General features: G+C 41.3%; 2 protein-coding genes across 3 annotated transcripts; both read left to right on the top strand.

Moving 5' to 3' along the window:
- The first annotated feature begins 506 nt into the window (after window positions 1–506).
- Window positions 507–9,358, top strand: dcaf11 (ddb1 and cul4 associated factor 11). Of its 2 annotated transcripts, none has more exons than XM_083901593.1 (15): window positions 507–700; window positions 2,030–2,219; window positions 2,886–3,013; window positions 3,110–3,228; window positions 3,382–3,446; window positions 3,586–3,686; window positions 3,906–4,052; window positions 4,841–4,895; window positions 5,154–5,222; window positions 5,865–5,922; window positions 6,532–6,717; window positions 6,865–7,018; window positions 7,146–7,298; window positions 7,489–7,595; window positions 8,333–9,358. In XM_083901593.1, the coding sequence occupies exons 2-15, from the start codon at window positions 2,044–2,046 to the stop codon at window positions 8,408–8,410; spliced, it is 1,596 nt and encodes a 531-aa protein (XP_083757719.1). In that variant the 5' UTR covers window positions 507–700; window positions 2,030–2,043; the 3' UTR covers window positions 8,411–9,358. The 2 variants fall into 2 exon arrangements, with proteins under 2 accessions (XP_083757719.1, XP_083757720.1); XM_083901594.1 differs by having other exon boundaries at window positions 507–774.
- A 997-nt stretch (window positions 9,359–10,355) lies between these two features.
- On the top strand, window positions 10,356–12,813 carry fitm1 (fat storage inducing transmembrane protein 1; the record flags this gene model as incomplete). Its single annotated transcript, XM_083902009.1, has 2 exons — window positions 10,356–10,645; window positions 11,504–12,813. 2 exons carry the CDS (start codon window positions 10,356–10,358, stop codon window positions 12,171–12,173), a joined length of 960 nt encoding a protein of 319 aa, XP_083758135.1. The 3' UTR covers window positions 12,174–12,813.
- Window positions 12,814–12,864: the final 51 nt, after the last annotated feature.

The raw sequence follows: 12,864 nt of genomic DNA, 5'->3' as shown, positions 1-12,864 counted from the left end.
ATGTAAGTCACAATAAAAAGGGGAATTCAAAATATAAAATGGCGTTTTGGAATTCTCTTGATTAATATTCACATAAAAAGAATAATACTGTAAATAGTATAGTAAGCACCAAGGTTTACTAAATATGACTCAACATTCAATTAAAGTAATATATGTTTGGAGTGCATAGTGAAAGTTTCTTATAGCTGTGTTCTAAAGTAGAGCTGTCTATCAATCTACATTCATGAACATTATATTATAATTTAACATATATGTCATGCTACTACTAGTAGTAGTATTACTACTACTACTAATAACATTATGTTAATAATAAATAAATAACATAATAACAATATAAAAACGGGTTTTTACTCGTCTAGTATTCCCAACTAACGATTCGTTAGTTTTTCTGGTTTGTGAAGCCAGTAATAAAAAAATTAAATAGCTTCTTGATTTCGAAAACAAGTGTGTGTCACGTGACAGTGAACGGGAACACGCAGTTTTTTTTCCCTCTCTCGTACGTTTGTAAACAACATGGCGGCTGCTCGAGTGGCCCTGCTGGCCCACTGATAACACTGGTCGAGCTGTCACAGCTTCAGCTCTCCTGACGAACACGTCTTCTGTTGGACCGCGTCCCACCCATGACAAACTGCTCTGCTGTCACACGAACACACCGAGCTGGACCGACGCGCCGCCAAGAAGGCCGTTTGACTGACAGAAGGTAATGTTTAAAGCGTTAGCATCCTCAGCTAGCCCGTCTAAACAGACGAGCTTACGGACAGACAGAGGGGAGAGGTGAGCACTTCTGCTGTTGTCTCTGCTTGTCAACACGAACCGTTACTGCTAATGTTACCCATACATAAGAAAACACTCTCACACTGTCTCATATTTACACACAGGTAGACTTTTTAGTCATATAAGACTACATGCTTTGTGCTAATATTTCTATATTTACATTATAGATTATCTAATATGTATACTATCATGACAATGATTGACAGATTATTAAAATATGAAAATTATTTAGAATATATTTTATTTAATAGGGATGGAACTATGCCACTTTTCTTGTGTCCCATACCGATATCACAAACAAGTATCTACCGATATTAGTCCGATACAGTCATTTTAGACCATTTATGAACTATGAAGCTGTAAACAACACATTTATGCTGAGTCAATGCAAAAATGTTCTCCCAGAAAGAAGACACAAACAGCCCAATCATAACTCAGCTAAAATACTTTTGTTGATTTTATTTAAATTTTTACAGTCTGCAATATGTAGGATTTTTGGATTGCATCAGATTTAACATTTTTATCTGTCCGATATTCAACCCATTATTTTCGACCAGTATCGGACCGATATCGATTCCCATCCCGAAGTATTATGCTTTAATTACATCATCATAATAAATAACAATTTTTAGATATCTTCTGTTAAAAGGTAGTTTTTTTCTCTCCACTAATGCCTGGAATTGTTGGGTTTCTTTTCTCTCTATAATATTGTAAATTGCCTTACTATGTACAGCGTCTTGAGATAATGTATGTTTTGAATTGAATTTAATGTTTATTATCATTGTATTATTATAAAAAGACTGAGCTAAACATATCTGATTACACAAAAAAACAAGATTATACTACTGTAAAATGCGTGATGTGATTGAGAAATCAATTGTTTGATGTAAGGTCACCATAACTTAACTTCCTGTCCTCTTAAGATGGGGCCTCGTTACGCAACTTTTACAGTCATTACCGTCTTTGAAAAGACTTGGAGAACTTGTTTGTAGTTGGGTGGGTAAACAGGACATGCTACCAGTTTATGTCCAGAGTAAACTCAGAGTCAGGTCAGGTCTGTTACCCTCATTCACGAACAGATTTCTGTTCCAACTAGCCATGCCAACTGTCCCCAACTAGTGACTCGGGCAAACTCTGCCCAACTGTGAATGGGGGTTCAAATTGGCCTTTATTTAATGCAGATGTATGTTTACCTAATTAGTGTTTGACCACCAACAGCACAGTGTCGGATAACTTCACACCACTGTCTCGTCAGGTCCCCTTCAGTCTATGGGCTCTCAGTCCAGTTCTGGGATGTCTGGTGGAAGGAACTCCATCAGTGACAACCCAGCTGAGCAGCCTGAAGCAGAAGAACCCAACAGAAGCCGCAGGACGGCGGACAGACAGTCGGCAGCAGCAGAGGAGGACGTCGACTTAGCTGAAGTACTGGCTTATCTACTGAGGAGGTGACTTGTCCTACACTCTGACACTGACAACAACACTTAAACTGAAAAAACGCACACAACCAGATTTCATCCATGACGTCACACGTTGAGCTGATGGGCTAATTCGGCATTGTGTGAACTGATTTGACAATGGTTTGAATGTAACCAACATTTGTTTATGTCACTGTAGTTTGAATTATGTAAGTTTGTACATTTTTGTTTTGTTTCAAAAACATGAAAATATCTTACAAGAGTCTATTCAAATGACTTAATAGAGGGAAAATTGTCAGTGTTTTTCTTTCAAGTGGGCACATTATTGTAACTTCACGTGACATTCTTATGCTGCTAAATATGGTGGAGATTGAATTTCCTCTTTTAAAATTATTTGGGGTTGGAAAACAATCCATTATGGTTGGTTACACAAAAGCTCCAGGAAGTGGAAATGAATAAGTAGCACTTTCTCTGCCCACTTCAGTTAGCATGCAACCACCCTGCAATGAGTCACTGATCCTTTACTTGTTGAGTGGAACACTGTATAATAGTTTTACTCACCATGTAGGACTAAAGTTGGTTTGTCGTCGTAACACTAAATTGTTTAATGTGGTTAATATTTCAAGCGCTTACATGATTGTTAAATTTGTGTTTTGTTTCGGGGTGTCAGACTGATAAGTCATTTGTGATGTGCAGGGGCCAGGTCAGACTGGTCCATGGCAGTGGAGCCACTGGGCTGCAGCTGGTCCAGTCATACTCTGACTCTGATGAGGACAGCGATGGAGCCTGGGAAGGTCGGCTGGGCGACCGCTACAACCCGCCAGGTAACACCTCTGTCCCAGACTCTCCGTAGAGCCAGTGATTATTTGTTAAGTCCAAAAAAAACTTTGTTGGAGTAACTCTTTTTGTCTGCTTCTTAGTGGACACCCAGCCAGACACGCTTGAAGTGGACCAAAGTGAGATCAGAACTCAGATCCTGCTGGCCACAGCGTCATCTTCCCTGAAAAGCAGACGTAGTTTCACCAACATGCTAACAGAGGTCAGACTACTGAGACACAAGCAAAACACCAGAATAACAAACTGGCAGAATTCTACCACTAATAAATTGCAACTAGGAACAAATATCTTTGTTTTGATTTAAGTCTACTGACTAATTTATTGGTTTTTCGTCAATGTTCTCTTCACATTTTAGAGGGAATTAGGCAGATGTAGAGGCTCCAGCTTCTCTCATGGGGAGTGCAGTCATATACGCACACAGTAAGAGTTCCACATTTCAATTCACATTATCAGAATGTGATGCAGAGACAGAATAAAAAAAACTGTCTCGATTAAGCATTAACTTCTGTCTCAGTTGATATTGATCCTGTTTTTTTTTCGTTTTGTTTTTTTTCCACAGTTTTTTACCAAACTATGTTTCATGCAAGGACACCTACCAGCAGAAAGCCTTCTGTGGAGTGTACAGTGATGATGGCAACCTGTTCCTCTCTGCCTGCCAAGGTAAACAACTGATCCCATCCAAGATGCCAGAGGAACTCAATCAGAGCTGATCATGATCTTCAGGGCCATACGTCGTCACAATATAGCATTGTTTGACTTAAAAATGTCTATTTATGTTTTTGATCACTTTGATAGCGAACACTCGGTAAGTATTTTCTCATTGTGATGTTGACGTTTAAAGAAGCATTCAGACTGGATTTCTTTTCTTTTCTTTTTCAGACCAAAACATCCGCTTGTACGACACCAGCAGGGGGCGTTTTAATTTACTGCGAACAGTAAAGGCTCGAGATGTTGGCTGGAGTGTGCTTGACGTTTGCTTCACTCCTGATGCTCAACATCTTCTCTACTCCAGCTGGTCTGACTATAGTAAGACTTTGTGTGCTATCATATACTGTAAGATGCAATCAGCCAATCGTCACAGTGTTTTATTTTTTCTGGAGAGGTGGATTGGACAGTAGGATATCCACTGAAAAGAACAGAGTATGTCGCTCATCTCCATTTATTGTATGTATTTGTAACTTAGGTTTTTTACTCATAGAGTTGTGTGAATTAGATATTCTCTTCAAAGCATGACATAGATCTACATTCCTATGCATCATAGTTTGAATGAGTTATATTCAAATAGTTGGCACTAAAGATATTACAATTAATTCATTGCTGTAGAGGGAGTTTTTATTCAAACTGTTCTGCAGCCAGTAGAGTAGCCCTTCAGATAGATTCTCAATTAACAACTGTTTTGGGTTGTTGGGTTGTTCTGCGTCTAAGCTGACAGCTGAAGTGTTTACAGACCTAGAATACCAAATCAGGAAGCTGTCATGACTGTCATGCCTCTGTCTCTGGAGTGCCAGCATGCTATCTGAAATCAAACACAGAATCAGCAGAATGTTGAACATGTTTGGTTCGCTGTAAGCAAGCACCGCCAAAAATAATCATAGGTCTGCTTTTAATGGCAGCACAACAAAATTGCACTTGATTGCATTGACTTAAAACTGTCCAAGGTTCAGTTTACTTTGATTTAAGATGAATACTTTTCAGCATCATGATTAATATGTTCAATATTTTCAGGTCAATACTTCAGAAAACACTAATAATTTGGTATTTGTAGTTTTCTCGTCCAATAATCGTCTGCCTGTGTGTCTGTGTCTTCTCCACAGTACATATGTGCAGTATAGATGGAGACAGTGAAAACCACCTCGCCCTGGACCTCAAGTTAGTGTTTCCCTCATAGTAACTTATAACATTATGGAGAAGGTAATCTGTCATTCCCTGTGTTCATTACCACCTGGATGAATGATGCTGTCACATTCGCCCTCCCACTCTGTGTGTTCTTTTGTTCACCGTCGACATCATTGTTTCAACAAAGCATTGCCAGTGAAGTCACACGCCCTTCATACACATTGTTTAACAGGTGACACGTGTCAGTTTTGTATTTATTTTTGACATAGCATACAATGTGTGTGTTTGTAGTCCAGATGAGAGGAGGTTCTGTGTGTTCTCCCTGACTGCATCCACAGATGGCAAAGAGGTCCTGGGAGGGTGAGTACACGTCACGTTTCTGTTTTTCATGGCAGTGTGGAAATTGGGACTGAAATGTAAAACCAAGCAGCTGTTCATGTTTTCTGATGGATGTTTGTTCCAGGTGGAAGTTGAATTTGAAAGAGACCTACCTTTAATATAAACGCAAAGGTGTTCACTTAAAAGCTTGGGTCTACTAGTCTTTCTGGTTCTGCACTATAGACGGCAAAGTAACGACGAACAAAGCTAAGCTGTTAGTTTAGCTGTTAACTGTGGCATTATCTTTGTGCCACATTGCCAAGTATGTGCATACTTTGTTTTACTTTATGTTTTGTACATACATTTGTTTTGTGCCGATAATCAGATCGGTAGATAGACACGGTGCAAGCTGTAGTAGTGCGTATCGTACCGGTGCGACAACATCGAACGCGACAGACAACAATGGAGAAGCTCATTTTTTTCTGCTCGGTTTGTCTCAACAAGACGTCAAGCTTTGTATGAGAATAGACTGCCGTTTGTTGATGAAGCACCGGTCGCAAGGGAGTGACACTTTTGGAAACACGCCATCATTTCAAGAAATGCATTTTGACAAATAAGATTTTGAAGAAAGTGTTACAGATAGAGAATATTAATTACTTTTAACTGTCTCTCCTGTGTTTTCAGTGCAAACGATGGCTGCCTTTATGTTTATGATCTTGAGCAGAATAAACGAACATTGAAGGTCAGTGTTTAGTTGTCAGTGCATGTGTTGTTTTGTTTGTTTGCGTTTTGCTTGCATTGCTGCATCATTGATTGTGCGTACCCCTGTTTCTGCTTGACAGCCACAGCTACAGACCTGCATGAGCTCACATGATATTTTACTCTGCACCCTGCCGTCTGTAATGCAGTAGAAAGAGGCCTCTCTCTTTCACTCGGACTGTGGGGTTAACTCCACCTGCGTCGTACTCCCACAGCCACACACTGTGTAGAAGTCACTCGCTGACCTCTGCCATCTGCTTCAACATGATGTGACACCTTCTATTACCTCTGCATTACAGTGTCTGCTATTTGCTCTGAATTATTGTGTCCATCTCTTATTTTCTTTAACATCCTCATCAGTGTGTGTGGCTGGATTTAAAGGTCAAAGATGTTCTTTTCTGTTAACAAATCCCATGAACAGACTAAAACCAAACTAACAAGTACTGTCACATATCTATTCTATATTCTTCTGAGCCATAAAGCTCACAAGTGAGCCACTCTGTTGCACTGGCTGCTTTCATCTCATTAAAAAAAACCCAATTATTTCAGTCTCCTATCAACACTCTTAATGCTTATTGTGTCTCTCCATCAGATTGATGCCCATGAGGATGACGTGAACACGGTCGCGTTCGCTGACGGCTCTTCCCAGCTGCTCTTTTCTGGCAGCGACGACGCACTGTGCAAGGTGTGGGATAGACGGACGCTGCGGGAGGACAGACCTCAGCCTGTCGGACAGCTGGCTGGACACCGAGACGGCATTACCTTCATCCACAGCAAGGTGGGAAAGACACTGCTTGTGTATAATTAATTACATGCCCAATTTAACCCCGGTGGAGTAATTTTTAGTCCAGTACAATGGTCTCAGCTTCAGATGCTCAGGTTTTCAAAATCTGGTCTCCTCCTCCTTGTGTTGTGACTGTGCCAGGGTGATGCTCGCTATCTGATCAGCAACTCCAAGGACCAGTGCATCAAGCTCTGGGACATCAGGAAGTTCTCACCCAAAGAGGGCTTGGCAGCGTCCCGTCTGGCTGTGACTCATCAAAACTGGGATTACCGCTGGCAGCAGGTTCCTCAGAGAGGTGAGTTAGGAGGAAGGAGAGGTCATATGGAGGAATAATGGAAGATTGAAGTCAGGTATATGATTACTGTAATGGGATTGAGTTCTGCTTGGGATTAGTCTCTGTTTATCAATTTATTCACTTTCAGCTCTGAAGAAACACAAGCTGACTGGCGACACATCAGTGATGACCTACCGGGGTCACGGCGTTCTCCACACCCTCATCCGCTGCCGCTTCTCACCAGAGTTCAGTACAGGGCAGAGGTTCATCTACTCGGGCTGTTCCACAGGGAAAATCATCAGTGAGTGTCACCACATGCCTGTGTGTATGTGTGTCACTGTTACAGAGCGCTGGAATATTTGATTGCTGGTGCTCACGCTGCCACATTTCAAGTGAAGCCTGCATATCTGTGGTGTTAGTGTTTGTGTATCACAGCTACATGACCCTGCATTGTTTTAAATGTATGTGTGTTTGTTTGTGTGTGTGTGCAGTTTATGATGTACTGACAGGCTGCGTGGTCTCCAGACTGTCTGGCCATGATGCCTGCGTGAGGGACGTCAGCTGGCACCCGTATGAGTACAACATCATGAGCAGCTCTGTGAGTAATACTCACTGGAGTCTCTATCTAACCCTAACCCTAACCCTCTCTGCCGTGTGTATTAAGACACATCATCGTTGCTTTGGTGTCCACACAAGAGTGCAACCTTAAGATTGTCAGATTACAAACTGACAAGAACCCGTTGCAGTTCCTGTAAGCTATTGTAAGCGACTGTCACCATGGTTACTGCTTGTTTCTGTTCATAGAAATGACAATACAGTCAATACACACGTAGATATGAAATTATTTTTTTTTTTTAACTCTACAAAAGTTGCTGCTGGCTTCATTTAGAAAACTATTTGGTATTTTTACACCATACAGGCAGAAACCTAGACCTTCAATGGCCTTGTTACCCACAATGCTTCCTGATTGGCTCCAATGGACTAACACTAGTGAATAGATATCGCTGCATTCAGCTCTCGCCATTGCTTTTTCATGCTTTTTTTCCCTCACTGCAGCTTAGCAACCAGTCGCAAAAAGATAATCTTCTTCCTGTGCTTCCTGTATACAACGGCATGCACATGTTGCCCAGTGTATATGAACGTGACATGCATTACTTCTGGCCACTTCTGATAAAGAGCTAAAATGTTTGTCTTCGTTGAGATCATTTTAGTTTTAAATGAGTTTTAAAAGATTTTATGTGGAAACTCTTAAATTATGTTTTTAACTATGATTAATGTCACAGACAGGAAATGTACGTTTTAAACGCCCTGTCCTTCTCCTGCGTTTGTCCACAGTGGGATGGAGCAGTCCGAATGTGGGAGCACAGACAAACGCATCCTTTGGACGAGGAGAGGAAGAGAGATAAAGACTGACGGCCGGAGAAAAGAGACGAGATGTCAAGAGGAAGAGAGAGAGAGCAGTACAAACAAGGGAGACATTAAGCCCAGAAGGTCTGGGAGAGACTTCAATGTCTATTCAAATCAATGCTGGATATTAATGATCATAATTATAACCTAATTGTGCTCAGTTGAAAGGCATCTTAGCCTTGAGGTTTGAGCACATGTAGATGGACTACGTTTTTTTCTGTTCGTATCTTTTTCTTTTATTCAAAAGAAGTTTTAGTTGGTCTGAAATTAAAGAAAAAAAAAAAAAGTGCTGAAGTTCAAAAAAAGCTCAGAACTACTTAAGTAATGTTATGGTAGTCCATATGAGAATCAATGTTGGACATGGCAGGAGGGTCTGCAGATAATTGTGTACAAATGTATAGTATTTTAATGATGTGTTGTGTTCAGGGAGTGTCTTTAGATTGTTGTTAGCGTGCTGATGTGAATTTCAAGGGCTGTCATATTCACATTTAAAAAAGAAAATAGCCCAGTGCTTTATTTGCCAAACATCATGTAGATTTGTAGAGTTTCCCCCACTGACTTCCTGTTGCTCAGCTCTGTTCGCTGACCAGGTTTGTCCACACACTGTCAGTATAATTGTCCCGCCTCTCAATAATGTTCATGTGAATCCTCTAGAGACATCTCAGGTCTAAAGAAACTCCTGGCCTGAAGTAGACTTTTCCTGCGTCAGCACTCAACTCTGTAAATACAAGCCCTGAGCCAATAATAATAATAATAATAAAGTTAATATTGTCAGTTGTTTAATCAGAATGACAAAAGTAAAGGACTAAAGCAGGGTGAGGATCTGTTCATGCAAATTTTCAGGTGCTTCTATCAAAGCCAGAATCTCTCTCAGATTATTTTACAGTTGCAATAAGTTCTTTATTTACATATTCCACAACGAAATGGTAATAAAAATCACTTTCAAGCTTTATCTGCAAAAAAAATGCTTCAGTTTCATTATTTGTACAGTGAAAGTAAACTTCTCACATGATTTTCTCTTTCCTTCCAACTCTTAATTTAGTCGAATCCTTGGGACAGATCTGCTTTTATCAGCAGCAAATGGCACGCAGCTGACACTTTTAGCTGCTGCGGGAACCAAAGCAAAGTCGCCTAAAGGTCGTTGTGATGACCAATGCAGTAAGTACTCTAAAATTAGACTGAGATTCAGTGGCATGTCTGGATTCAATTACACTTATTGTTCCCGCTTAATACGGGTTTGCTTCCTCCAAAAAACCCTCATGATTAGATCATTAAAGTCTCAGCCACAGTGTTTTTCATTATCTGCCAAAGGAAAACAAGGTAGTTTTGTTTTGCTTTTCGAAAATGTGGAGTCATTAAGTGCGGTCATCAGAACGGCATGTTACTATTACAGTATTAAATTGTGATGCTACTTGGGATTTGGCAGCTGATGGTACTTGGGATTAAAGTTAGATCTGCAGAGACATGGTTCTGCATACATGTCCTCCAGCAGTGTTTTTCTGAGCATGAAGTTCATGCAAAGACTAAATTTATTCCATTTGAGAGGTTTAAGAGGCTCTGGGCCTGAGGACTGGGCCTGCAAATAAAAGAAGTGAACATGCTGTGGATGAAATGCAGCTGTCTATGAAACCAAATGTAGACTGGCAGCAGTAAAAAAAAAAAAAAAGAATAAATCTGAGTATCCTAATGGGCTCCAGCAGCTGATGTGAAGTCACTTTTAGTCTGTGTTTGGGCAGAGGGAGGGGCTGCAGAGGGTAAAGGAGCAGATGGGTTGTATTTTTATAAAACATGTGCTCGTCCTGCACGTCTGACAGTGATAAAGTGGGAACGTCCCACAGAGGAGCTGCTGTGACTTTCAGTCAAAAGACAGCGAGGCAGACTCAGGGACACGAAAAAAAGTCTGTCAAAATCACCAGAAGTGCCCTTGAGAAGACAAGTGGACCAGAGGAACATGGAGCTGAAGACGGAAAAGTCCTTGAACGGCCTCGCGACAGGCGTCGTCACCTTGGAGAAGTTGCACAACGTGGCTAAGGAGTTGACACTTCCAGGGAAGTTCATCTTCAGAGCCCTGGGTGCTGCTCTGGAGTCTGGAACAAACCTGCTGGCCACCGTTCTGGGAAGTCAAGTGGTTAAAGGACATTTTCACCTCATGCTGTCTGCGCTGGTGCTGTTCGGGCCTGCGCTCAGTTTCTGGGTGTCAAAGTTCAGCATCTTTGCTAACAGCCACCATTACCTGTACAGGTGAGAATCTGTGTCGACTTGTCTTTTTGGCTGTGAATGGATGATCATGCAGGTCTTCTTTCATTAGACCAGTTAGATGTAAAATGGTGATACTAAACAGAACATAGCAGGATGTTCATGTTTGTGTTCTGGAATTTTACCATATTTCTGCTATTTAGGAGTTTATAAAAGGTCACACATTTTTATTATGTATGATTCATAACAATAATCAGTGCTTTACAATGTGGTCGATTCAATACTAATTAATCTGCCAATCATTTGCCTCCATTATTGTTATTGTAGGTACAGTTGGGTGAAACTAAAACACTTTTACAAACTATCAAGTGTGTTACTATAGTTTTTGGGTTTTTTTTACAGGATACATTGAGGCTGTGTATGTGTTGTCACATTAAGGCAATCAAAATGAAAGTGTTCTCCTTCATGCAAATCAATGTTGTTTTAAGAGGTCCAGTGTGAAAAATCGAGCTAATCTTTCAAGACCTGGGGTGTTTTTATTGTCAGAATGAGCCTTTTATATGACTCAGAGTTATATTACCCTCTCTGGACTGAAAAAATCTAATCAAACTCTTGCTCTAAGAAGGGCTTTTCATGTTTCATGCAGCCTGAAGTCCTCTCCCATGATGATACACTTAAATAGGATATAAGATTTTCACCTCATTTCACTTTGCAACTTCACCCTTAGATGCTGCACACTGGTCCATTAATAGCACCTGCATGTATCACAATTGCAGGTTAACACAAGTATGGATTTTAAAGATTCAGTGTCATATTTAAGGGTTTTTATTGGCAGAAATTGTATCTTCCACTTATAATATTGTTTGTATGAGGGTATAATCAAAACTCATCTCTCCATTACAGGAAGTTTCTGAGATCCACCTGGGGTTGGACCTGGATCTTCACCACCTCCTTCATCCTCCTCCTCTCCCTCGCGGCCCGGCGCTCCCTCTCTCTTTCCCTGCGCCACCTCTCACGGTTAGGCGTGGTTGCTTTGCTCTGGTGGGGGTGCCAGCGTCTCCTCACCCTGCTGGAGGACGCGACGGGGACCTGTTATGAACCGATGGCGGTCGCGCAGGGCGACGCCCAAAGCTCCGCAGGTGCACCGCTGCTGCTCCTGCATGAGGAGCAGACCAAGGCCTCCTGCCTCAGAGCCAACATGATGTGGAGGGGTTACGAAGTCTCGCAGGACGTCCTCATCCTCTGCTTGTGCTGTCTGCTGCTGGTGGAGGAACTGTCAGTCTTTGGAGCTCACATATCTAAAGCGAAGCTCCAGCAGGAATCACCAGGAGGCCCGTTAAGGTTCATCTTCCTCCTGTGTGTAACTCTTCTCGGTGTGTGGATGTTACTGCTGCTGTGTTTGCTCGCACACTTTCCTAAGTTCCCCTCCCAGCAGCTGGGGGGAGCTTTGGGTTACCTGGGCTGGAAAGGACTTTACCAGTGTTGGTACAGACTCACACCGAAATGGTGTTTTACTTGTTTGCCAGGAGACGAACTTTTATCCTCTGTGGACTCTGGAAAACTAAATCACTAAACTATTGAGTAGATGAAGAAGGACAGTGTGACCTTTAAAGCTCAGGAAGTTCGAAAAAGTCTCCTCATTAAGCCACTTAGTATATAAAAAAGGACATAGTCTTCCAGTTTGGACTTCTGGTTTGAAAAGTGAAGCCTAGAAAGTAGGTTTAGTCGTTGGAGGCAACTCTGCTGGTTTCAGTTTGAATGGAAGTATATGGGAAAAGGAGCCAACGTGATTTATAACATCAATGTCTGTAAGGAAATGGTCTCAATCGCTACTTCCAGGTCTTCTTCAATAGAACAGGGCGTCAGGGAAAGCAGGGTTTCTCACTCCTGGTCCTGGGGAGCCACTGTCCTGCATGTTTTAGGCATTTCCCTGCTCCAACACACCTGGTTCAAATAAATGGGTCGTTATCAGTCTTCAGCAGAGCTTAGTGACGAGCTGACTATTTGAATCAGGTGTGTGTTTGAGCGAGGAAAACATCTAAAACAGGCATCTCGGACTCAAATGACCTGGGGGCCAATGCACATCTATTGTGGTCAAGAGGGGGCTGGCCAAGAGAACAAACGTCTACTTAATAATACTATTTATGATGCAAAATGAATGTATTAATATCATATATATCATATAAAACAGACATTTATTTTAAATTACATCAATAAAAGTGTGGACAACTGTAATGACAACACATTTCTATATGTAATTGAAT

The sequence above is a fragment of the Microchirus variegatus genome (genome assembly GCF_963457635.1).
Source record: "Microchirus variegatus genome assembly, chromosome: 15".
NCBI classification, from domain to species: domain Eukaryota; kingdom Metazoa; phylum Chordata; class Actinopteri; order Pleuronectiformes; family Soleidae; genus Microchirus; species Microchirus variegatus.
Note: the sequence above shows the minus strand (reverse complement) of the source record. Positions and strands in the feature narration are given on the sequence as shown.